Raw genomic sequence first — 24,774 nt, 5'->3', positions numbered from 1 at the left:
GGCAACAAAAGATAGGCGAGCTGCATAATGTGCTGTCAGCCTGCCCGGGCCTGGGGACAGCAGGGTCACCCCGAGCCAGCGGCTGGGCACACTCTGCTCCCCATCCCAGGGTGCCACTCTGGCTGTCTGGGAAGTGGCATTTCAGCTCTCCCACCATTCCAGCTTCCCACACGGCTTTCTCCACCCACACACATGCATGCCTGATATTTTATTTATTTTTTATGTTTGATTTTACCCTGGTTCAGGTTGAAATAATGAGCGTTTTGGGGGCAGAGTGTGCTGGAAAGAGCTGGGATGTCTCCTGTCACCTCTGAGTTCTGGGAGCTGGGAGGCAGCCTGGATAGGTGGGATTTCTCTCCCCATATGTGCCAAATAAAGAACCAATAACGTTTTGCCCTGGGATGAAGTACCCAGGTCCATTTGTGTCTTAGTGGGAGAGGAGAGGCAGAGGGGCAGGAGGAGGCAAAACACCCCAAAAACATTTCCCAGATTTACTGCAAGACTGCACCAAGAAATGAGCTCGGGGCTCTTCCCACACCCAAAGGTCTTCTCTAATCACCCTGTGCTGGTCTGTGCTGGGAGGTAACCCAGCCTGAGCCCCCCTGCCCTGCCCATGGGACCCTCAGCTGCCCAGGGAGCTGCTTTGATTTGGGCTCCATGGCACAGGCCCTGGGAGATTTATGGCCAGGGCTCCTTTCATGTGGGCCCCTGATAAGCATCAGGAATATTTTCGTTTCATGACAATGTCAGCCCGTGGCTCTCACTGGGGGGGTTTATGGGCAGCAATGTTTCCTGCAGCTATTGAGGCTGCCACATTCCTCGGGCAGGCCAGCCAGTAAAAGAGAATCATAAAACCCCCTCTGGAAGGGTTTATAAACAGAGGGAAGCTTCTCCTTTAAGGGAGAGGAGCGGGGAGTATTTCCATTTCAATCTGGGGCATCTCTGGAACCAGACTACAGCCAGGGCTGCAGAATTTGTCAGGGGATTAGCTCAGGAACACAGCGAGTGCGGGATTTTTCCCCTTTGCACTCACTTGCCTGTTACTCCAAATTAGGCTCCTGGTGTTGGGCTTGGAGGAGGGTAATGAAAACCAGAAGGGAGCTGGGAGAGCCTGGCTGGGGGACAGCGACAGGGCTGGAGGAGGCCAGGCGTGCGCAGGGCAGCTGGACACCCCCTGACCCTGCTGCTGGTGGGGTCTGTCACATGAGAGGGACACGATGGCTCAGCCCCACTGGGAGGTCCTGATGGCAGGAGAAACCTCCACCTCAGGCACTTGCAGCAGGATGGATGTGGGGTCCCCACAGCTCCCCCTCTGCCCAGGGTCCTGACTCGGGGAAGCTGCTGTGCCCTGGTGTTCCCCCCGCCGCAACCTCTGCTCCCTGTCAGCTCCTTCCGTGATTTATTGGAGGTTTTGGCTCCAATCTGTAAGGCAAAACCACTGAGCACATTTCCTCCTCCTCGTGGTTCCACTCCCGCCCCACTGAAGCGCACACCTGGCACAAACAACCATAAAAACACATCTGCAGCACTGGGGTTGGGGCCAGGAACACACCCAGCACTGAATACCCCAGTGTGACAGGGGGACACGGCTGGAGCAGACCTTACACAGCCTCCAAAGCTGAGTTCCAATCTCCCTAGGGTTTTGGGAATGCATTTTGGGGCAGAAATAGGGATGCCTCCCTCACACATTGCTCCTGGCCATCCCAGGGAGCTGTTTTCCTCAAAAGGTGATAATCTCAGGGCTCAGTTCTGGGCTTTAAAGACAATGATTAATGCCCAGGAGGTTTGAACTGTCCCATGGCTGGGAGACTTACATTGTGATGGTTTTCCTGAACTTTTCCGAAATACCATGGGGTGAGGGCAGTGGGAATATTAAAGTTGGAGGCAGTGAGAGTCCCTTGGCCAGGTGGTCAGGGAGAAGGAGAGCAGCAGCAGGTCACCCACCCAGAAAGGGACTGGATTCCATCCTGGAAGCACTGGTGGCTCCATCCCTCCATCCCCCTGCTCTGGAGGTTCTTCCAGAATGTCTCTCTCCTGATGATTTTCAGCTTTCTTGTCATTTCCAGCCTAAATCCTTTTCATGGCTAATTTTTCCCCTTTGTCCTTGTGCCAACATTGTCATTTAACTTAAACAGCTCATCCCTTGCCTGTTGTTTACCCCCATGTGTTTATAGGAGCCATCATTTCCCTGCTCAGCCTCTGCACTCACTGATAAACAACCTGAGCTTGGATGGTTTCCAGTTGCTCCTTCCCTGGCATCCTGCTGCCCCCAGCCCCACTGCCCCCAGCCCCCCAGCCAGCCTGGCATGGGACAAAACCCCATCCCTGCATCTCTGGGGCCTCCAGCACTCATCCCTGCAGCTACAGCCACAAGAGGGGAGAGGTTTAGGGTGGGAAGGACACCCGGCGTGGCTGTGTGCCACCTCCTGCCAGCACCGGTGTGAGCAGCAGCAGAAACACCAACACAAGAAGGAGATGGGACTCTCCGTGCTCAGAGCATGGGAAGTTTCTTGGCTCCCCAGCGAGCAGCAGCACAGCAGGACAAACAGGTTTGGTGGGTGGCGTGGAAAAGAAGAAGGGAAGGTCGGCACAGCACACCATGCTGGGATAAGAGAATCCCAACCCAGCACTGGGGCCTTCGGCAGCCATCCTCTGCTCTGTGCCCAGAGGTGTCACCAGGGACATGTCTTTCTACCAGGGCCTTCCATGACTCCCACAGCCACAGCAGCAGGACAAGGAGGGGCAGAGCTGCCAGCCCAGCCTCCTTCTGCCTTGGCCCATATTTCACAGGAGAGCAGATACCCATCGGCCATGTCACAGCGGAAAACCAAGAACTCAAAGCAATTTTAAATGAACTTTCAAAATGATGAACAAAGAGCCCTTGTCCGTGTTATACAGCAAATAAATCACACCAAAATGATAGTTGTAATTCCCAAAAGTACACAGAGAATTGATTTTCCGATGACATTTATCATGATAAACCGGTACGGCAGCATACAGGCACATCTTAAGCTGCAGCTGGTTGACTCCCTCCCATTTATCACCTGTCCCATCTTCGCTGGCCACATTTGCACAGTTGCACAAGTGATTATTGCTGCTCAGGACAACAGTCCTGGGCTGGTTTCAGCTCACCCTGCACGAGGCCAGGGCCAGGTTTGCCTCTCACCCCTCTCTGACTCAGTGGGAGCAGGACAGAGAGGCACTGGCAGGCTCCTGAGCCATGGAAACTCTGCCTGGGTGGACACGAAGCACCTTGGGATTGCAGATCCAAAACCAGGTTGGATGCCAGACTGCTCTTATTGCAGCAGGCAGTAGGAGATCACAGAATCATGGATCACTTGCGTTGGAAAAGCTCTCTAAAACCATCAAGTCCATCGCTAACCTTAAACTGCTGCCTTCACCACTAACCGGTGGCCCCAGGTGCCACATCCACACATTTTGTTAACGCTCCCAGGGATGGTGACTGCACCACTGCCTTGGGCAGCCTGTTCCAGTGCTAACCACCCTTTCCTTGAAGGAATTTATCCCAATATCCAACCCACATCAGCTGGGCTGATACCAGCATGAAACTGCCTTGGTTTGGCTTTGGTTCTCCCCAGGAAACCCCCCAGGAATGTGCTGCTGGGGAAGCATGGATGGGGAGCACACCCAGTGCCAGGCTCCACACATCCCAAAAAAGAGCTGGAGGTGCAGCAGGGCTTCATAGAGAAAGCCAAAACCCTTCCCAAAAACTAAGGACATAGTCCCAGAAAGCAAACCAGCTCAATTAGGATAACAGTGGATCCCCAGTCAGGATTTTAAGTTCTCAGGGCTGTGTATCTCCCTTTGTCAGAGCCTCACCAGCCTCTCCCACTCGCCTTTATTTGTCTTGTTGCTGTTGCAGTGAAAATGTATTGGCTTTGCAGTCAGTGATTACACGTCATCACATGCCCAATTTATAACCCCATACCCCAAAGAACAGATGTAATAAAGCCAGGCCAGGAAACAGGGATGTTATAAAGCCGAGCAGCCAGCGCAGAGCTCCTCGTCTGTGTGCAGAGAACAAAATATTACAGACCTGGTTTGGGGAGGGGGGAAAGGAGGGGGAAGGGGGCTTGTTCTGGGCATGGGGCAGTGTGTCTGTGTCCCACAGGGACGTGGAGGGGGATTGGGGGTTCAGTCCTGAAGCTGCTGCCTGGGCAGGAGGCTGTGAGTGGGTTTGAGGGGTTGCAGAACCCAGGTCTGGCTGGGCAGTGTGGACACAGCTTGGCCTCTGACCACACAAGGGTTTCTCCAGGCTAAAGTCCGAGTTTCCTTAGTCTTAGTGCTGCATTGAGCCCTTGGCCCTTCTCTCCGAGGGGAAGGAAGGCAAGGGGGGCTGTTATCTCCGAAACCTTTGGACCCCCTGAAGCCCCCCAAGCCCTGAGCTATTGTGCCAGGAGATGCTAGCCAAGAAGACTCGCCCAAAGCAAAGATTTATCTCCTGCCATTCGCGGGCCGGGGAGATGCGAGCCCTCGCAGCGGGACAGGATAATCACCGGCAGAGATAAAGGCAGCCCCGTCCCGAGAGCAGCGCGGGGCTGATAAGCGGCAGTGCCGGGTTGGGTCTCCCCTGTCCCCCGAAGGCAACCGCGGAGATCAACTCGCCTCATTATCGGAAAGTTTTTGTTTAATAACCCAGGGTAATAAAATGCACCTCTGGAGGGCTTTGCCCAGATAAAGGAATGTTTATGGTGATAAAGAGTTTTGAATTTAGCTGCCACAAAGAACGAGTTAAAGCCCTTTGTTCCCCCAGGTCCTGCGGGTGACCTTGGCCGTGGCTGTGGTGGCAGCTGGGCCACCATGGCTGGAGAGAGGGCTTGGATTCCCTTTGGGAAGGACTCCAGGATTTCCGGGGGTCTCAAGGAGGTGGGATGGGCCATGCGTTGGAGGTGACAGCAGGATGCAGGTGAGCATCTTCCAGGGCGATGCGATTTTCCAGCACTGGCAGAGCCAGAGCTTTGGGAAAGCGCTGGAGAAATCCCGTATGCCCCAAAACTCTGTGCACAGAGTCCTGGAGCGCTGGAGATGTCAAAGGGCAGGAGCAGAGCCTCATCCAGGGACCAAATCCAGAGCCCGGCTGCTGTTCAAAAAGGGGAAAAAAAAGGGAAAAGGGGTGACAGCAACAACAAAAAGTCTGATCCCAGATTGTAGATGTAGTTTGGAAACCGATGTTATGCAAATGAGTTCACTTCAAAAGCTAATCACTTTGAAAGGTCAAAACTCACAGTCATAATCGGACTAAACAAAAAGCTAATTAGAGGCCTTTTGTGTGCCTAAATGAGGCCGGGGAGTTCTGCCTGCTCCCAGGGGTGAGGGGTGCTCAGGAGGGCTCTTGGCAGGATTAGTTCTTCGAGAGGTATTTGCTGGTGAAAGCCTCTCGCCGAGTGGATGGAAATAATGATCCAGGAACGGCCGCGGAGCGGAGGAGTGGGTTGGAGTCACATCAAACTGAAGGATAAACCAAGAGAGGCCGGAGCTGGAGCGTGATGCTCTCGGGGTGCAGCTGACACAGGAGTGGCTGTGCTCCATCCTCAGCTCCATCCCCAGCTCTATCCTCCCTTCCCCACCTCCCGGAGCCGTTCGGTGCAGGGTGAGGCTGAGCTCCAGGACTCGGCACCATCGCAGGTTTGGCCCTGGGCTCTGCCCGTCCCGGGCGCTGCCCCTGCGGGACCCCCGGCTCTCCAAGGGACCCCCGGCTCTCCAAGGGACCCCCGGCTCTCCAAGGGACCCCCGGCTCTCCAAGGGACCCCCGGCTCTCCAAGGGACCCCCCGGCTCTCCAAGGGCCTTTTAATGCTTCCCCAGGAGCAGCCCCCGGACTCGCCCCGGCTGTCAGCGGCACCGTCACTCCAGCTGGAGTCCTGTTGCCAAGATATGGATTTGGTTTTAATAACAGTTAGTGCAAACATTGTAAATTTACTGCTGCTAGAGAGAGTTTTTGAAAATGTCCAACTCTGGCCATAATTTTTCACTCGCTCCAGCTGTTTGTGCTCTGCTCATACCTGACGTGCTGCTTTGAAATAGCAATCACTGTATTTATAAGAAGGGAAGGACTCATAAATATGTCAGGAGTGGAATATACAACGCCATATTTCACCATTTTCTATTTTAAAATTGTGAGTTATGGCTACAGAAATGTGGTCCCATTAAAGGTGATATGATGTATTTTGTGTCTTGTTCAGGAGCCCATCCATCACCCAGACAATAAAGAAAACCGCACTTACTTTTTTTCCCTGTCGTCTGTAATTTATGATGCCCAAAAAGCTGTAACCTTTTGGCAGGCTTTGCAGAAACTGCTGCACTGTTAGCAACTAAATAACCTTTTATAAGGTTTTAAATGTGTTGCTACAGTCTCAATGCACTTGCTGTATCGATCCAGAAGATCCTGCAAAAAAGGGGAAAGGAACATGATCTATAACAGGATCGATAACGGTGTATAGATTGTTGAAAGATGCTTCTAATGATTTTTGCCAGCCATCATCTTTCACCATGCTGCTCCCCATCTTTGGGGCTTCAGTCTTTGCTCAAATTAATTAACCTTGCTCAGCCTGGCTGTGCCAGGGCTCCAGACAGGGCTGGGGAGGATATACTGTGTTCCCAGCCTGGCCAGTCACTGAGGGTGGTGAAAATGGGCATCCCTGGCAGGGAACAGACCCCAAAACCAACCTGCAGGCTCCACTACAGGAGGGACAGGAAGGATGGGAAGAAGCAGGGTGTGCAGGAGAAGCTCTCCCACCAGCTCCCACTGCCCTCCCCACTTTAGGGAAGGATATTTCTGATTTTCCCATGGCAAAGCACTGTCCCTTCATGTGGAGCACGGAGCATCCATCCTCCTTCGGGCATCAGAACCTCTGGAATGACCCAAACTTGGTGCCACCCCAGACCCAGGGCCTGCTGGTGTGTGCTGGCTGCCGATGCTCCGGCTGATGGGTGCAGGATTCAATCATTAATCCTCATCCCAGCTTTAAAAGTGCTGAGTGGAAGGCAATTCCATGGAGAAGTCTCAGTGTTCAGAGGGGGATTTAATGGAAAATCAAAGGGGAGGGAGCAGAAGTGGGAGGGGCAGGGCCAGGCAGCAGAGAGCCCAGCAGAGCTTCCCTCCCGCCTGGCCACCTCGCTCTGTCATTGCTGTTTTCCCCCCAAAGCAGCCACCAAATCATTATTAACGTTATAAATAAAGTGAGAGGGCAAGTTATTAAACGTAAAATATGTGGAGTCCTCCTCGAACTCACTGCGTAGTTCATAAATATGATGGCTTAATTTCATCTGTAATCCGAGCGGCTGATGAAGCATTACACAGCTCCCTGTTAATTGAAGTTGTTAACAAAGCTGAAGAGGGAGATTATTATGTATAGACTTTTATCCTTCAGGGGTATCATCATAACAGATCATAAATGGAAATGAATTCATCTCTCCCACATGCCATCGCCACATCCCGGCACACAGTTTAATGCCAGGCAGGTCGCCAGTGCAGCCTGGGGTTGGGACACAGGATGGATCTCACCTGGAAGTGTCCCCTGTCCCCTTCCACAGCCCCAGCACTGAGCCCTGAGCCCCAGCCAGGCTGGCCAAGGCTCATGGCTCTCCTGGCAGCCCCTTCAGCATGAGCTTCCTGGAGCCCAGCTGTCGGTTTGCAGAACCTCTGGAAGCCTCTGGCTGTGATGTGTGATCATTGCCATCGTCTGGGGCATGCCATACCTCAGGGAAGACGGAAAATCCATTCCCTGGGCTGCTGTATCCCAGCCGGAGTGCTCATATGCAGGAAGATCCTCTGAGCTCCAGCCAGTTATTTACTGTGGGGCACGAGGCAGCTCCTGCAAGGGCACCTGGGGCTCCATTTATTTCCCAGCTCCATGGACAAAGGGTCGTTACCATCCCAGACAGGAGCATCCATGTTTTCAGCACATTGCTTAAAGCAATATTTTCCTTTGGCCTCCAGTTGGCAATGGGTTGTTTGTTATGTGGAGAAGTGGCTGCCTGGTGTTAGGAGCTGTCTGGGAGGAGAATCTCCCTTCCCATGGCATTCTGTGGTCACTTCTTGCACCCTCTGAGCCCTGGGAGATGCTCCCACAGCAAGTGGTGGGTCAGTGCCCAACCTAGCCCCCAGAATCGCCCTCTCAACAGCAAGGGGAGCTGGCCCAGCCAAGGGCTGCAGCCTGAATTTCTGTGCTGTGCTGCTTCCAGGTGGAGTTATGAAAACACACAATGGCGTTTCCTTCTCCTGGACCCCATCAGCTTTTTCCATCCAGCACATTATCCAGGAAATTCTCGTCTATACCTTAGAGGAGTTACTGTGATTATCTGGAACACGTTACTTGCACACAGCAAATGCAAATTAATGTAGTCTTCACATTTCGCCGTGGCAATAAAGGGGAATGTTGACATCAGCCTGAAAGTAGAATTAACTTTTGCATGATGTGGTGTGAGCGCGAGGTGTTGAAACCTGCGGCCGAGACTTTCCAAGTCACAGTAAAGAACTGTTCTGGCAGCGTTTCCAGGAGCAGAGGTGAGCTGAGTGCTCTCTCTGTTCCAGCCTGGATTATTGCTTTGCCAGGCTTTCCAAACCCTGCCATTTTGTCTCGTTACCTCTAATGTGCTCCTTGGTTTATTGCAAGCTCATCTCCTTAGGAAGAGAGAGTTACAGCGCTGTCAGGCTCTGCTACTCTCCGATAAAGAGCTGGCTGCTCCCGGCAGCTCCGGCCTCCCTCCCCAGCTAATCCCTCCAGCATCCCTGCTTTCATCGCGGCCTCGGGGACCCTCCGAACCAGAGCAGGCAAGGAGGGACGGATCCTGCCAGCCCCCTCGCAGCCCCAGCTCCTCCGGATCGGTGTTAACACCTTGGCGGCGGCGGCAGCGCCGCGTCACCGGAGCGCCTTAAATCACCGCCGAGGCTCAATAGGAAGGGACAAGGCTAAGAGCTGTATCGATCCCTTCTGCAGTGCACGGGCTCCCAAATCCCTCGGCCGGCACAAAACCTGGCGTGGAGCATCGGCTGCTGCCCAGGAAGGATGTCCCGGGGGTTTCTCAGTCCCCTGGTCCCACCCCGCGGCAGGGCTGGTGTGACCGCGGGTGCTTTGGGGTCACAGGAGGTGCCGCACAGTGAGCACCCACAGCAGCCCCATCTGTGCGGAGCCAAGCGAGGGGCATGCAGGGCATCCCAGCGCCTTTCCAGAGGATGGGGGAGAGGTGGGAACAGCTCTGGCTGCCCTGGGGGCTCCTTGTGGCCCTCGGAGGGGTCAGCACCACCCTCCCTGGCTGGGCTCCCGGACAATTCAGGCTGAGTGGGTTGTAAATGAGGAAGAAGGGAAAACAAATGATGCCAGCAGCAAGTGAAGGAAGTGTAGGAGCATTATGTAAAATATTAAATTTAATGCTATTCCATTTTCCATCTCAGTTATTAAATTAACTGAGAACTATGCTTGCACTTAAAAGATTCCTGTCATATTTTATGCACACGATGATCTCAGAGTAATTCGTGTTAGAAATATGTCATGTTAAATTACAGATACCAATAAACCTTACTTAAACTCAGCATTGATCATGTGTGGGAGATAAACTCCTCAGGGCCAGACCCCCCGGTTGTGCACCCCTGGCACTTTTCTCAACACTGGGATGGGACAGGGGGTGACAGAGGGGGGAATTTCCCTTCTTCTCTTCTCACCAGCTCGAGCATCTCCCATGGCAGGGCTGGGGCCAGGCAGAGCCGGCTGGGCATGGCAGGGACACAGGGGACACGGTGGGCTTAATCTGCAAGGGAGATCAGGCGTTGCTTGACGTGGTGGGAGAGCCAAGGGCGCCGGACGGGTGTGGAGCAGGGTGAGGGGTGATGGCTCTCCCTGCCGAGGTGACACCTCTTATCAACAAAGATTTGGTGTCACCGTATCAAACGTGGCTCAGCGAGAGTCTGGCTCCTTTGTGGTGTCACCTCTGCTGGCACTGGCCTGCTGTCCCAGCTGCCCCCTCCCCACACGGGTGGGAGCAGCGATGGATGATGGACGCAGCAGCCTCCACTGTGAAGTCCCACTCCTCCTCCAGTGCTGAGTGTGCTACTCTCAGGGGTGCTGAGATTGCACCTGCTCAGAGAGACCCCCGACCCTGCAAATGGGGACAGTGGGCCAGGGAGGGCAGCACCCCCGAAGCACAGCCCATCACTGCGGGGTGAGCTCCCGGAGCCCCCAGGGCTGGCATCTGTCCTTGGCACGGCAGGGCAGCCCCGGCTCACAGCTCCCGCCGTGACAGCGAGCCAGAGCTGCATTATGAGGCGCCAGGCTCGGCGGGAGAGGGAAAATGCTAATAATAGGCCTGGGCAGAAGGGGAGCACAGTCTCTCCCTCCTGCACAGTCTCCTGCTGCCTCTGGTCACCAGTCACCCAGGGGATGCTCCTGGGCTAGGACCACCTGTGCCCCCACAGTCCCAGGGCACAGATCCCATCCCCACTGGGGCAAAACCAGCACATGGGGACAGCAGAGCCCTCAATGGGGCAGGAGCACTGAGCCCCTTCCCAAAACCCAGCCTGCAGCCTCCCCAGGGCTCACCCCACTCCCACACTCCATGGCACAGCCCTCATGTGATCCAAGGCTTGGCTTTTCCGTTATGAAAATCCTCTGCCTGTGCACAGGAATCACAAGCTCTGGCTGCCCCGAGGCTGCTCCCACCGCAGCTCTGAGGCTTTTTAGGGAACTTTGGCTTCTGCCTCCCCTTGAATGAAGCTGCTTGTTCTGGGAGGAGGGCGCTGGAGCCAGCAGTGGGTGGGAGGCAGCCTGGACTCTCCTCCCTCCAGCCCAGCCCTGCGCCCCGAAGCCCTGGTGCCAACTCAGGGAGCATCCAGGGGATGAGGGCAGGAGTGCCCCAGGTGTCTTCACGTTGAGTGGCCTGATGGGAAGATCTGGTGTCCCCGGGACTGCTGCTAATCCAGACCCAAGGAGCATCTGAAAGCTCAACCTGTTGGTTCCTTTCACTCTGAGATTTACCCAGAGGCTCCCCAAGGTCAATTCCTGCTCTGGTCATGGGTGTAAATGTGACCTGCCCAGAGCACGTCAGGGTTTGGATCAGCCCAGCATGGCTGTCCACCCTCAGTGGGTAATGGCAGGCCTGTGTGTGACCATCCCTGTGGACAACAACTTCCCAGAGCAGCCACGAGCCTTCAGAGCCGTTCCTGTGTTATCTCGGTGCTGGCAACTCCCGGTGCTGAGCACCCCTTAGCTGAGTGCTGAGCATCCCTGGAACCAGCCCAACCCAACATTTGCCACGACGGCCTCATGGCATCACCATGGTGACACCGACTGTGACCTTGCAAACCTGAGCTCTGGTGGGGACCCCAGCTCTGCACAGGCACCCCACGGCCACGGGTGCCCCTGAGCACAGCCTCCTGCCGCCGGGGAGTAATTGGGTGCAGCAGCACATGCTGCGGGGCTGCTTTAATCCTGCTCCAGGTGGCTGCAATCCAGTGCAGGATTTACAGTGCCCTGACCCTGAGCTGTCAAGAAGGAACAGCCAGATTAATGGGGTGGGCGGGTTCGTGCAATAATCGTTTGTTTGATGTGACAAGCCTGATAGGCGTTGATTTACTTACAGACTGATAGGCTTTTAATTGAGCACCTCCGTCCCAGTCACATCAAAGGCAGAGGTTGACAAGGGGCCCCTTTTACCAAAAGCTCCCAGTGACTGACAGATCCTGGATGCTAATTCTCCCGGGGAGGGGGTTCCCGCTTTTCTGTTCTTGGTGGTTTTTTTAATTCTCAAGCTGGGCCAGGCCAGAGAAAGCTCCTATTCCTGCAGGAGAGGGTGCCTCTCCTTATCCAGAGCCCTCCAGCAAAGCCGAGCCCCTCTGCACAACCCAGCCAGGCTCTTGTTCCTCTCCACAAGGAGTTTTGGGGTGCCCTTGCCTCCTCCTGCTGCCGCGATGCCCAGGATGTTGCAGGCAGGAGGGTACCCAGGGACAGGGTGTTCCCCGTGCTGTTCCCACCATGGAGCCACTGTCCCTTGCACCCTGGGGTGCCCTTTCTCCACCTCTTGCTTGGGTCCTGGGCCTTTGGGGCTGCTCTGGGTAGTTCCCCTCTTAAAGCAGAGGAGGGACATTTCCCTCTGGTTGTCACAGGTTAGTGCAGTGCCACACGGGTCTGAGGGTTAGGTGCACCCACAGCACCTTATCCCTGTCCCCAGAGCCAGCAGGGTGGCAGCCTCAGATGGAGCCAATGTGACACCAACAGGAGCATCCCAGGCTGGTCCAGGTGGTCAGTGAGTACCTGGCCTGGGTGTGCAGCCCATGACTGTCACCAAACAAACCTCTGTGTCCAGCTGTGCCACTGCATGGACAAGAGATGTTTGAAATGAGCTGCAAAGCAGAGACAGAGCCAACCCACAGTGGGTTTGGGGGTGATTTTCAGTGCCCCACCTGCTGGGTCTCATCGCAGGGACTCAGTTAGATACTGAGATTTTGTGACTCACTCTGGATGGGCAAAGCAAGTCACCTCGAGGTGAGTGCATGGGCACAGGTGTGTGATGGTGTGTTCAGAGCAGGTGTGCACCCCCCGACCCACCAAAGGCTCTGGAAAAGCAAAAGCAAACCCAAGTGGCTCAGACATTTTGTGAAAGACTTACAGGGGATTATGCTCTTAATGGGAAATTCGAGGATGTGGGTATAAATCACAGCCTTTTCCTCTAACCTGTGGGGTAGCATTTGCCTGAGCCTTTGGGCTGGATTAGCTCTGTCTATTTATATTTTAAAGACTGATGTGTTTTTCACTATCAAAATATAAATTATTTTTGCTGTATCAATGATTAAATATTTTTCTTTGAGATCATAGAGTCCAAAAAAATAAATGTTTCTGAAAAGGCATTCAAAAAATTTAAAAGAAGAAAAAAATCCCTCTGAGAACCCCTTTTGTCATTTGCAACCAATAAAAATGCCTATTGTTATGAAGGGCTCATAAATAATCTGATTTTGGCATGCTTTCATACCATACAGAAAATGAATAAATTAAACTTGATTTACAGCCTTTTTCATTTTTATTAGAGTTGCTCCAAACATTTTCTGTGACGTACGTGCCAGATGAGCTGCACCGAATGGTTTGAGGCTCTGGCCCCGGTATTACAGAAATTAAGTTGGTTTAATTTGCATAGTTTAATTAACTAATACTGGCAAAGAAAAAAAGGAAACCAGGGGTGAAGGTGATTTTTTTTGTGGGTGTCTCAGGACTAAATTAACCCAGTGAGGCAAATCCCCCCAAGTACAGCACAGGGAAGTGCTGGCATCCCCACAGCGATTTTGGGGGCTGACAGTGATGGAGATGGGGGGTCACCATCAACCCCCCTTTAGAGATGGGGAAACTGAGGCATGGGAACTCAGCTGCCTGGCACAGCTCTGTGCAGCACCAGCATGGGGTTAATGTGGGGGTCAGTGGAGAGAACACCCCAAACTATCCTGCCTACATCCCATGGCTGTGGGGACCCTCACTCTGATGGCACAACCAAAACGTTGGAGATAAACAGGAAAACTCCCCAAAAAGCCTCATTAAAGCGACTGTGACCCCAGGCCAGCCCTGACCACCAGAGCTCCCTCCCTCCCTCCTTCCAAAGCTCTTCCTTAAGTGTGGGATGTTCTCCTCCCCCTTCTGCAATTTATCCCGTAGAATTTCCCACCAGGAAACAGCTTCATTACATCAACAACAGGAAGACCCCACTGATTTGTCACACAGAAAAGCAGCTGTTAGTCACACATCAAGGGAACAGGGGAGGGGAAAAACCCTTCACCTTTTTTTTGCTTTAATGTTTGTAGAGTTAATGGCTCTGCAGAGGGAAGCGAGTCCCGGCCATTCCATAACTAACCATCACCAGCGAGGATCAGTTAATATCCAAGTGTCTTCCTGCTTTTCCTGCTACATGATTGCTTTGGAAAGAAAGATTAATTCCAACTTTAAAAAAGAAAACACTATTTTTATCATTGCCAGGAGTCTATACGGGCTTAAAAAAGAAAAAGCACTTGCTTGTCGTTTTACATCTTGCAATTTTGTCAGTTGTTTTAAAACATGTCTCCTGTAATAAATAAGATCATTTTTATGCACTTGTTCTGCAGCTAAAAGCAAGGCCTGGGCTGGTGCTGCGTGGGGAGTGGAGGGACTCGGGAATGGAGCAGGGCAGGGAAAATGCTGACTCTGAAGGTTTTGCTTCCACAGAGCAGCTGGAGGGGCTGCAGGGTGGGCAAGGGAGGATTTACCTGTGCAACAGCAGTGTACAGCAGGCACTGGGTGCAGATAAAGGCTCAGATTTAGGATGTGCCTTGGATCCTCATCCTGAAGCAGGAGCCAGAGCCATCCCCCAGCTCTCCCCACACTGGCTGGAACCTCTGTGGGACCCATGTGGGGACTGCCAAGCACGGGCTGTCCCTCTGCCCTGTCCCTCATGGCAGATGTCCCCTCACTGCCCTGCAGAGGTGGGAGGTGGTGCTCACCCCCCCACATCCCACACATCCCCAGCTCCATTTATCCCATTTTCCCTTAAACTGTATCCAGCAGCAATGAAACAGGACAGATTTATTTCTGAGTAAAAACATAGCAGAGGAGAGTTACAGTGATTTAAATTCATGTCTTATCTTATCCCACCACAATTTTCTGTGCAGGTTGCAGTGCTCAGGTGCCTCTCTCCATCCTGCCTGCTCTGCACCCCCTGGCACTCAGGATGCTGCTGCCATGGGACAGAAAACTCCCTGCTCAGACTCATCCCAAGTTACTGGAAGATCTTGAACTTAAAAACTCAGTTCTGTCTTTCCCAGCCTCGCTTCACAGGTCACAAAGACATTGGAGTCCCTGGGCTTCATTATGGCTCTGCATGGGAACTCATCCTTGGCAAAATCAAACCTCCTTAACGCCAGCCCAGGTGGGGCAAGTCCTGCTTAGGGATGCAAACATCATCAGTCATTGGTGAAAGTGTTCCCTGAGGCTTCTGGTCTTTGGCTTTGCTCCTATTCCAAATATTTTGCTTTTCCTTTGGTGCTGGCGTTATTTTTGTTGGGCAAGGGTCTCACTGCTTTTATTTGAACTTGGGCAATCTCTGAGCAGAGAGGGGCTTGTCATGGAGCAGAACTGGACATGGATAGGGAAGTTTAACTTTCTCCCCTCTGGTCACTTTCTCCTTAATAAAAACAGGACCCTCATGGACTTTAGAGCAAAGGATCCAACTGGTACCAGGAACGGCACCAGCATGGAGCAAGATTCATCATTAGCCATGACATCCCTTTGATGAAGCTTTTATCCAGCAAACACAAGCTGATCCAGATGTGGATCCAGCACCGGGGCAGGATCAGGCCTTGGGAATGACCCGAGGTTTGGGGAAGGACAACCAGCCCTGGGGGCATTGCTGCTCCGTGCCCTCGCTCTGCTCCGGCAGCATAGCTGCTGCTCTTACGCACTTGTCCCACCTGATTTTAGGTTACTCTGTTACGGCCTTGTTGTTGTTGGCGAACAAATCGAGTGACTTTGAGGAAAGCCTTTTTTTCTGTTTCCTCCTTCCTTGAATGGCTCCTTTGAACGGCAGCGCCTCTCCGCTTACATCCCGCTGTCCGGATTGAATCAATCTTGCGGTCAGCTTTGGGAGAGCAAAAAAAAAGAGAGAAAAAAGCCTCACAAAGAGGGGAAATTGACAGGTCTGACCCTGGGCGTGATTGATAGTGGTTGGACAAGTGGGACTGGATGTCAGGCTGTGCTGGGCGATGCCAGCACTCACCAGGGAAATCCAGCAAAGCCTTTTTTCCCAGAACCCGGAGCAGTGGGCTTGGAGAGGGGTGGGCACATGAATTTAATAATAGCAACATTGTTGAAACATAAAGCATCTGTCAAGAGTTAATATGATTAATTAGAGGTGTCTGTCTCTCCCCCTCTTTCCCCTCTCCCTCACTGGGTTGGCAGGAGAGACCTGAAACACAAACCCAGGGAGGGCAGAGGTGGAGCCAGAATGGGCACCCAGCCCCACACCGCCTTTCTCCAGGCCAAAGGTTCTCAGTTCTCATCCCATCCTGACCCCCATGATTTTCTTCTGTCACTCCACATCGCCATCCCATTGCACATTTCTCCCCAAGCCCCCATTCTCCCACCAGCTCCCCCTGAAGTCCAGGGGAGCCAGGGAAGCAGCTCTTGCCCCACCAGGACTCCACAGCCTCACATGCAAGGCTTTGCTTGGATAAAGCTCCAGGATTTATCCAGGTGCCTTGGCTCCTCATGGACAGAGCCTAGCTGAGCTTGGCTGGTTTTCAGGCACCCCCCCTCAAAACTGAAGCCCCAGGGGTTTGTGAAATTAATTCAAGGATGTCTGGAAAAGGCAACTAGAAATAGGAAGTTAATTGTTGGAAGTTAATTAGTTATACAGCAGCCTGCACTGGCACCTGAAGATTTTTAAGACTCAGCAAACCACAGAAAGGAGAAAGTGCCTGGCAAAAAGGTGTTCTATGCTCATAAGGGAATTGCCCCTTAGTGAGAGCTCTGAGATCAGGTCAGCCCCCTCGCCTCGGGTGGCACCAGGACAGAGCACACGTGCTGGGTGCAGAAGCCACTTCCACAGGGGTGCTGAGCTGTGCTGTGCCAGCCTGATCTTATCTAAGCCATGCCATGGCAGCAGTGCCATGCCACGGTGTGCCAGCTGAGCCATGCCATACCACGATCAGCCACGCTGGGCATGCCATTCCAGCTGAGCCATGCTGTGCCATTCTAAGCTGTGCCAGCAGTGCCATGTCAGCCGAGCCATGCCACGCCAAGGTGTGCGAGCAGTGCCATCCCATACCAAGTCAAGGTGTGCCAGCAGTGCCATACCATCCAAACCGTGCCATGCCAAGGTGTGTCAGCGGCATTACACCATGTCATGCCGCGGTAGGCTGTGCCAGCAGTTCCATGCCGTGCCATGCCTTGCCAAGCAGCGCCAGCAGTGCCATGCCATGCCCTGCCGAGCCGTGCCAGCGGCATCGTGCCACGCCGTGCCCTGCGAGCCGCTCAGCCGCTGGCCGCTCGGGCCGATGCCGCGGTTCTCCCCCGCGCGGCGGCGCGGGGCGGTGGCGGCGGAGCGGCGGCGGCTCGCCCCCCCCACCGGCGGCTCTCCCCGCCCCGGGGGCCCGGCCGGGCGCGGATTGGTGCGCGGCGCCGGCCCCCTCGGAGCGCGGCCGCCATCGGGGCTATTTGACGTGTCGGTGGGGCCGGGGAAGGGCTTCGTCTCGCCGGGGCCGCCGCCGCCGCCGCTCCGCCGCCCGCCCGGCCCGGCCCGGCCCCGCGGAGCCCGGGCACCCCCCCCTTTCCCCCGCCCCAAATGAGCGGCGCTCCCGGCGGGCCCCGGCCGAGGACCCCGCCGACCCGCGGAGCCGCGGCCGCCCCGTCGCCCCGGCCGCCCCCCGCCGACCCGCTGCGCCAGGCCAGCCGGCTGCCCATCCGCGTCCTGAAGATGCTCAGCGCCCACGGCGGCCACCTCCTGCACCCCGAGTACCTCCAGCCGCTCTCCTCCACGCCCGTCAGCCCCATCGAGGTCAGTGCCCGCCGCCCCCGACCGCGGCTCGGAGCGGACCCGCGCTCCCGGTGCTCCCGGCCGGGCTCTTCCCAGCCCGGTGCTCCCGGTTCTCGCGGCCGGGCTCTTCCCAGCCCCGTGCTCCCGGTTCTCGCGGCCGGGCTCTTCCCAGCCCCGTGCTCCCGGCATTCCCGGCCGGCGCTCCCGGTTCTCCCGGCCGGGCTCTGCCCTGCCCGGCGTCTCCGCTCCCCTCGCCGGTTCCTTCCCTCCCCCGCCGGCGCCGCAGCCCCGCTCCGCACACCCCACCCGGTCCCTCTCGTCCCCGGCCGGGCGCGTCCCCCCGCCCCGTCCCCCCCATCGCTGCGCCCTGGCTCGCCGCCGGGCCCGGCCCCGGGGTTTCGGGGGTGGGGGGAGGCCGGTGCGGGGGCGCCGTCGGGATCCCCCCTGACCGGCTCCGCTCCGCCCGCAGCTGGACGCCAAGAAGAGCCCGCTGGCGCTGCTGGCCCAGACCTGCTCGCAGATCGGGAAGCCCGACCCGCCGCCCTCCTCCAAGCTGAACGCCGTGGCCGCCGCCGCGCCCGCCGCCGAGAAGGAGCCCTCCGCCCGCCCCGCCGCGCTGAAGCCGCCGGGCAGCGGGGACGCGCCCGCCGAGGACAAGTCGAGCTTCAAGCCGTACTCGAAGGGCGGCGGGGAAACGCGCAAGGAGGGCGGCGCGGACAAGGCCGGCTTCAGGGTGCCCAGCGCCGCGTGCCCGCCGTTCCCCCCGCACGCCGCCGCCTCGCCCGGCGGATCCCGCGGGGCCTCGCCGCAGCACCCCGACCCCAAGGGCAACGAGGAGAAGAAGGAGCCCGAGGGGAGCAAGCCCAGCCCCGAGGGGACGGGCGGGGGACTGGGGCGCGGGGCGGTGGAGCCCGGGGCGCACGGCGAGCCCCCCTCGGGCCGCAAGTCGGAGCCCCCCGCCCTGCCGCCCGCCGGCCATGTGGCCCCCGTCTCGCCCTACAAGCCGGGCCACTCCGTTTTCCCCCTGCCGCCCTCCAGCATCGGCTACCACGGCTCCATCGTCGGCGCCTACGCCGGCTACCCGTCCCAGTTCGTGCCCGGGCTAGACCCCACCAAGCCGGGGCTGGTGGGCAGCCAGCTGCCGGGGGCGCTGGGGCTGCCGGGCAAACCACCCAGCTCCAGCCCGCTCACCGGGGCCTCGCCGCCCTCCTTCATGCAGGGATTATGCCGGGACCCGTATTGCCTGAGCTACCACAGCGCCTCACACCTGGGCTCCAGCAACTGCTCCAGCTGCGTGCACGACCCCGGCAGCCTCAAGAGCGGATACCCCTTGGTGTACCCCACGCACCCCCTGCACTCGGTGCACACCACGCTCTCCTCCAGCGGCACCCCCAGCCTGCCCGGCCACCCCCTCTACACCTACGGCTTCATGCTGCAGAACGACCCCCTGCCCCACATATGCAACTGGGTGTCTGCCAGCGGACCCTGCGACAAGAGGTTTGCCACCTCGGAGGAGCTGCTCACCCACCTACGGACCCACACGGCCCTGCCGGGGGCCGAGAAACTCTTGGCGGGTTACCCTACCTCCGGGCTGGGCTCCGCGGCCTCCTGCCACCTCCACCTCCCGCCCGCCGCCCCCGGGAGCCCCAACACGTTACCGGCCTCGCTCTCCTTGAGGAGCCCACACACTTTGGGACTAAACAGGTACCACCCCTACGGCAAGAGCCACTTGCCCACGGCCGGCGCCCTGCCCGTGCCCTCCTTGCCGGCCGCCGGACCTTACTACTCCCCGTACGCGCTCTACGGCCAAAGACTCACGTCAGCTTCCGCACTGGGATATCAGTAACCACCGCGGCCCCGAACAGGCTCAGCCCCCGAGCCCCAGCCCCCCGCACCCTCCTTGGACTCTGTATTTATTACTGTATGTTAGCTTAAAGCTGGGAATATAAGTGCATTATACACCAATGAATCAATGGTATGCAAAAGTCTGTGTCCAAAAAAAAAAAAAACCCGAAAAAAAGAAAAAAACCTCCTCTTTACTTTGCAGGTGTGGGGCTTTGATTTTCCCCTTCTGTTTCTTTTGAATTTTTTTTTTCCTTCCCCTTCTTAATTTCCCCCCTGAGAAATTCTTGCATGACTCCTGCCACACATGGAAAAGCAAAAAAAAAAAAAAAAAAAAAGGCATTTTTCTCCCCTCTGCGTTTATCGCTCTGGGATTCTGTTCTCTGCATTTGTAACTTGCAGATGTAATTTTTTTTTCTTATTTTTAATTTTTGGGGTTTTAAAATTATTTTTTCCCTCCTTTTAAAATTTTTGTTTCTTTTAAAAAAATTTTTCTTTTACTTCTTTTTTTTTTTTTTTGCTTGTTTTGCGCTGTGTCCGGGGCCGGTGGGGCCACAGACGCCAGCCGGGTGATGGTCAGCCCAGGCTGTGCTCCCCCCTCGGCCGTGCCCCGCCGTGGGCTGCAGGACCCCGCGTGTCCCCCATCCCGGGGGGCCGGAGGAGCGGCGGGCGCAGCGGCAGGACCGGCGGCCCCGGGCGGGCGGACGAGCCCCGGTAAGTCTGATTTTGTTAATAAACGGCTCTTGGTTGTACCCACGCTCTGGTCTCGTCTCGTCCGTGCCCGGGGGTCCGGCGGGGGCCGCGGGGTCCCAGCACCATCTAGCGGTGGTGGCGGCGGCAGGACCGGCGCCGGAGCCCCGCGGGACCGAGCGCCGGAGCCCCGGGTGCGGTGCCTGGTGCAGCCCGGGGCTCCGCGCCCCCTGTCCCCTCCCCGCGCGTCCGTGCCCCCGGGGTTCCCACGCGTGGCGGCGGAGGGAAGGTTCGAGAAGGCGCTCGAGGGGGATCGGTGCGGGAGCCCCAGTGCCCCCAGGTCGCTGCGGGGAGCAGGTGGTCACCTCCTCCCGGGGGTGTGGTTTTTGGGGTGGAATTGCGGTTGAAGCAGGGTCCCGGACTGTGGTGTGAGGGCGGCCGGGAGATGGTGGGGTCTTGTCTGCTCCCATTTAATGTTTGTGCCAGTAGAGGAGGGTGATGAATGGCTCTGACATGGTCTCACTCCATCCCCGCCATGTTGGGGGGCTTAGCCAGGCAGGGGTTCTATTCCCTAAGGAAAGCGCTTTGACTCCAGCAGTGGGACCCCCAGCCAAGCCCCTGCTCCCCCTTGAAACCCCACATGCCCCATTGTCCCACACCACTTATTTTTTTCTGCCTCAGTCCTGTTGCATTTCAGTGAGTCATGCAATTAATCCCTGTTAATTGCCTTCTCGATATTGCTTTATGCCCTGTGTTTAAATTCCTTTGTGTCCTTTGAGCTGAAAAATAATGCGCTGAGAACAGGGACTGCTTTTGCTGAAGGGATTTTTATTTTCCTGCCTGTGCCTCGAGCGTGGCCGTGGGCGTGCGGCCGGTGGGAGGGCCAGCCAGGGTTTCCTATGGCAGTGGGACAGGTTGGTGGCCAGTTTGGCTCCATTCCGAGCTCCCCAAGGCTGGGGGAGGCTGGTTTCGGGGGTCATGGCTGTCCCTTGCCCTGTGTGGACATGGCTGAGGTCTGGTTGTGCCTGCGGTGGTATTGCTCCTTCCAGGTGGGATGTTTGCTGGATGAGGGCCTGGGGTTTGCAGGAGTGGGGCTGGAGCAGGGGGGTTTGCTGAGGATGTTTGCTCTGCCCGGTGGGCACAGCAGGAAGGGGGTGCCAGACCCAGGCTGGTGCAGCGACTCCGGCATCTTCTGTGTCCCTCCTGGATGCTGAGCCCTTAGGCAGCTGGTGTTGGCCCTGGAGCAGGGTGTCATGGGCGGTGGGCAGAGCAGCTCCAGTGCATTCTCCCCAGTGGCACTGGAGGTATTCAGACCCCCTGTCCCTCAGGAACATCGCTTTTCCCTGGATGTGGCCCCCACTCCCACCGGTGATGCTGCTTGGTGTTGGCCTTGCTGAGGCACTGCCAGTCCTCAGCATAAATCCCAGCTCCTCGGCTGCAGCTTCAAAATGCTGGGCCTGTTATATGTTCCTGCTCTGGAATTTTGTCCCACCGTGCCTGTCCCTGGCCATGGCCAGGCACCTCGTGCCACGGGGCAGGAGGGCGATGCCGCAGAACCCTGAGGCACCATAGCCCAGTGCCAAAACCAGCACTGCCAGTGCAGCCAGTCCAGGTGTCAGGGCTGCCAGGGCCGTGCCACATGCCAGCCACGGAGCAGCCAGGGCAGGGGGTGAGGGGCTGCACAGCCCTCATCCTGCCAGAGCTCTTCTCCCAGAGCTGCCAGGTGCATCCCTCCTTACTGCAAACCTCCATCTCTTCTCTTCCCCAAACCCTCTTCACACCAGGATCGCTCCAAAAATGAGCCTGTGCACCTTCCCTTCACCCACAGTGGGGCTGGATGCTGCTCGGATGCATCCTGCCATGCAGGAGGTTCCCTGAGGAATATTCTTCCCCTCCCTAAGGACTGCAGCAGTGGGGCCAGACCGTGTAAACACTGCGAGTATCATCTGATAGCGGCGGCACTTGGGCTGGAGCTGCTGGGGAACAGTTGCATTGCCAATATATTAAATAACTCCCTGTGTAATGTATGCCCAGGTTATTGCAGAATTCATTTTATAATAAGAGCACTGGGATGCACTTTATTAATCATTCTGTCTAACAACCTGCACTCCACAGTTTCAGTTTGATTTGATTCAATCCTGTCTTTCTGCAAAATATATGGCTGAGTGGGTCGGATAATGTATGGCTTAATTTAGAGTTGTATGGGTTTGAATTACCATTTTCATAATGTGCTGTGCATTAATGTGTTGCATCATTTATACAGAAAATGTGCGAGGTTTCAAACCTCTCCAGGAGGCAAAAGTCACCTAAAGGGAACACGGAGAGACAGAAAAAGACCTTTTCAAACCTGGCTGGGGCTAGGAGGACACCGATGGGTGTCGGACATGGGGACAGCAGTGTTTGGGGCTGTGCTGGTGGCTCCTTTCCCCATAGCACAGCAGCACCTTCTCCTGCTCACCCCAAGTTGCCAGGGACCTGCAGCGCTTGACTCGCCGGTGACCCCGGTGCCGGCGCTCGCCGAAGTCGCGCCCACCGTCACTCACCCCGCGCCACGAGGAAAAAGCTCTGATTATCCAAATACAGTCATTAAAGGGGAAATGTGTTTTTAGGACTGTCAGAGTGATTAATGAGGGTTAGCAATCCTTGCAAATGCACTTGTTTAGTCTAACTGGCAGCCTCTCCTTTGCTATTGATTTATCGTGGCAGTTGCCGGGGCCGCGGTGTGTGTGGAAGGAGCGGGGCTGCGGCGGGACTGTCGGAGCACGGCGAGGGGCCCGGCCGAGCGGCACGGCACGCTCTGCTGTGCCGGAGGCAGCCGAACAAAGGCAACATTATACCCTGTGCCGGGGAAGGAATGACTTGGACGCACACGCTGAGCCGCTCCGCGTGCCTTATAAATATCCCCGTCTGTAAAGCCCGAAGCCCAGCTGACCACAGCCACGCTGTCCGCCTAATAAATACTTGAATGAAAGAGCCAGGGCCTATTTTTTCTTGCTGTTTTCCTTCCTCTCCTGCACAAAAGTCCCCGATGTCTTTTAGGTGATGCAGAGGTGGCTGCCCGCAGACGTACAGGGCGTTTCAGAGTCCAGAGCGGAGCACAGCGTCCTCGAGGGCTGGAGTCTGCCACGGGGTCAGGTCGGGATGCAGAGGCATGGGCCGGAGCAGAGCCACGGTGGGTGGATGAGAAGTTTCTCAGCTGCATAAAGCAGCTTTTCTTTCCACGTGAGCACTGGTGGAAGCCACGGAGAACACGGGCTCTGTTTGTACTCAAAGCTGGAATGGCTTGGACATCTCCTGTCCCCTCACCAGCATCCCCGTGCCCAGCCCAGGGTCAGGGGTTTGCTTTGGGGGATGCTTCGTGCTGTGTGAGCGGAGAGCAGACCTGGAGGGACAGAGCTGTGCTTGGAGATCGCAGCAGAATTCCTGTGCCAGGGCTGTGCTGGAGCCTCGCAGGAAGGGAGCAGCTGGAGCAGCCAGAGGTGACATGGAGCAGCTGGGGCAGCACCGGGGTGTGGAGCTGCCCCCGGGCTGGCACTGTGAGCACAGCCCCACCGGACCCCCACACGGCCCTGCCTTGGGGTTTGCCTCCAAGGAGGCAACTGGAGATGGGCAAAGGCCTCGAGGTGCTCAAGCCACAAGAGTGTGGGCAAGCACCTGGGGCACTGCAGTGGCCAGGAATGCCACGGGTGGGGGTGGACTTTCCTGTGGCTCTGGATAACGGCTGAAGAGCTGCTGCTGCCTCTGCCCTGGCTGTGAATCAGTGTGTGGAGCAAATCCTCCAGCAGCAAATCCTCCAGCAGCGATTCACTGACATCTTCCTTGCCACACCAGGACACCTGGCCTTGGCCAGTCACCCATGAGAAGTGCCCAATGTGACCCATGGCCATGGTTTCCCTCTTCTGAAGTGTCTGATCAGCGTGACAATCCAGGACAGAGCCCTGGCAGGTGACAAAGCCCTGGTTCTGAGGCTGAGCCTGGCTCCATGCTGGGCTGTGGCCATTCCCTGCAGGTTGCAGGAGTGTGGGAGTGATGCTGCTCGTTCCTGCGGGGCCCTGTTCACAGTTATCCCTCTGTTTATTGTGATGAATAACTGAAGAGTGCTGATTCCTTACACACAAACATTTCAGCTGAACCTCGCCGGAGAGCACAGGGGAAGATGCTCAGCTGACAGCTCTGTGTATGGAGCATGGTCCTGGAGCTCAAGTCACAATAACAAACCGATTTTCACACACCGTTGTGTTTTCTAAAGGTGTTTGTGGAAATCTCCTGGAGAAGCTTTGCCATGACTTCACCCCACCTTTCAACGTGGTGCAGGAGATGGGATGGGGGATGTGACCTGCATGAGGATGGTGGCTTTGCAAAAGGTGACACTGGAACGCTGGAGACAGAATATGAGGACTATTAAAGATGTTCTGGATCTTCCTTGCTGAACCTTCACCGTCTTCTCTGCACTTCCCCTTTGCTGGCGAGGGAGGAGAGGGGAGAGTGAAGCACTCAAAAGATTTGCTGTATTTTTCTCTGTGGATGAGAAGGATGGGGCTGCTCATCGCTGAGGACAGCAGCAAGGCAGAGCTCCCATAAAAGTGAGTTCTTGTTTCTGCTGGAGCAGTGTTGCCTTCGTGGGGTCTTGTTCTGGTTCCCTGCACAATCTTGGTAACCTCCAACAGGCTGGAGCAGGACAGTCCTCCTCGGAGGTGAGAAGAGCTGTGTTCTGGACAAACTGGAAATGGAGCCAAAAGCGTTTC

At 56.2% G+C, this 24,774-nt stretch overlaps 1 protein-coding gene across 1 annotated transcript; it reads left to right on the top strand.

Moving 5' to 3' along the window:
* The first annotated feature begins 17,178 nt into the window (after nt 1-17,178).
* On the top strand, nt 17,179-20,096 carry ZNF703 (zinc finger protein 703). The gene is made up of 2 exons (XM_085080400.1): nt 17,179-17,518; nt 17,967-20,096. Exons 1-2 carry the CDS (start codon nt 17,306-17,308, stop codon nt 19,341-19,343), a joined length of 1,590 nt encoding a protein of 529 aa, XP_084936526.1. The 5' UTR covers nt 17,179-17,305; the 3' UTR covers nt 19,344-20,096.
* The last annotated feature ends 4,678 nt before the right edge of the window (nt 20,097-24,774 follow it).

Source organism: Lichenostomus cassidix, chromosome 22 (assembly GCF_008360975.1).
Source record: "Lichenostomus cassidix isolate B80296 chromosome 22, HeHo_3.0, whole genome shotgun sequence".
Taxonomy (NCBI): domain Eukaryota; kingdom Metazoa; phylum Chordata; class Aves; order Passeriformes; family Meliphagidae; genus Lichenostomus; species Lichenostomus cassidix.
This window is presented reverse-complemented; position numbering and strand designations above follow the sequence as displayed.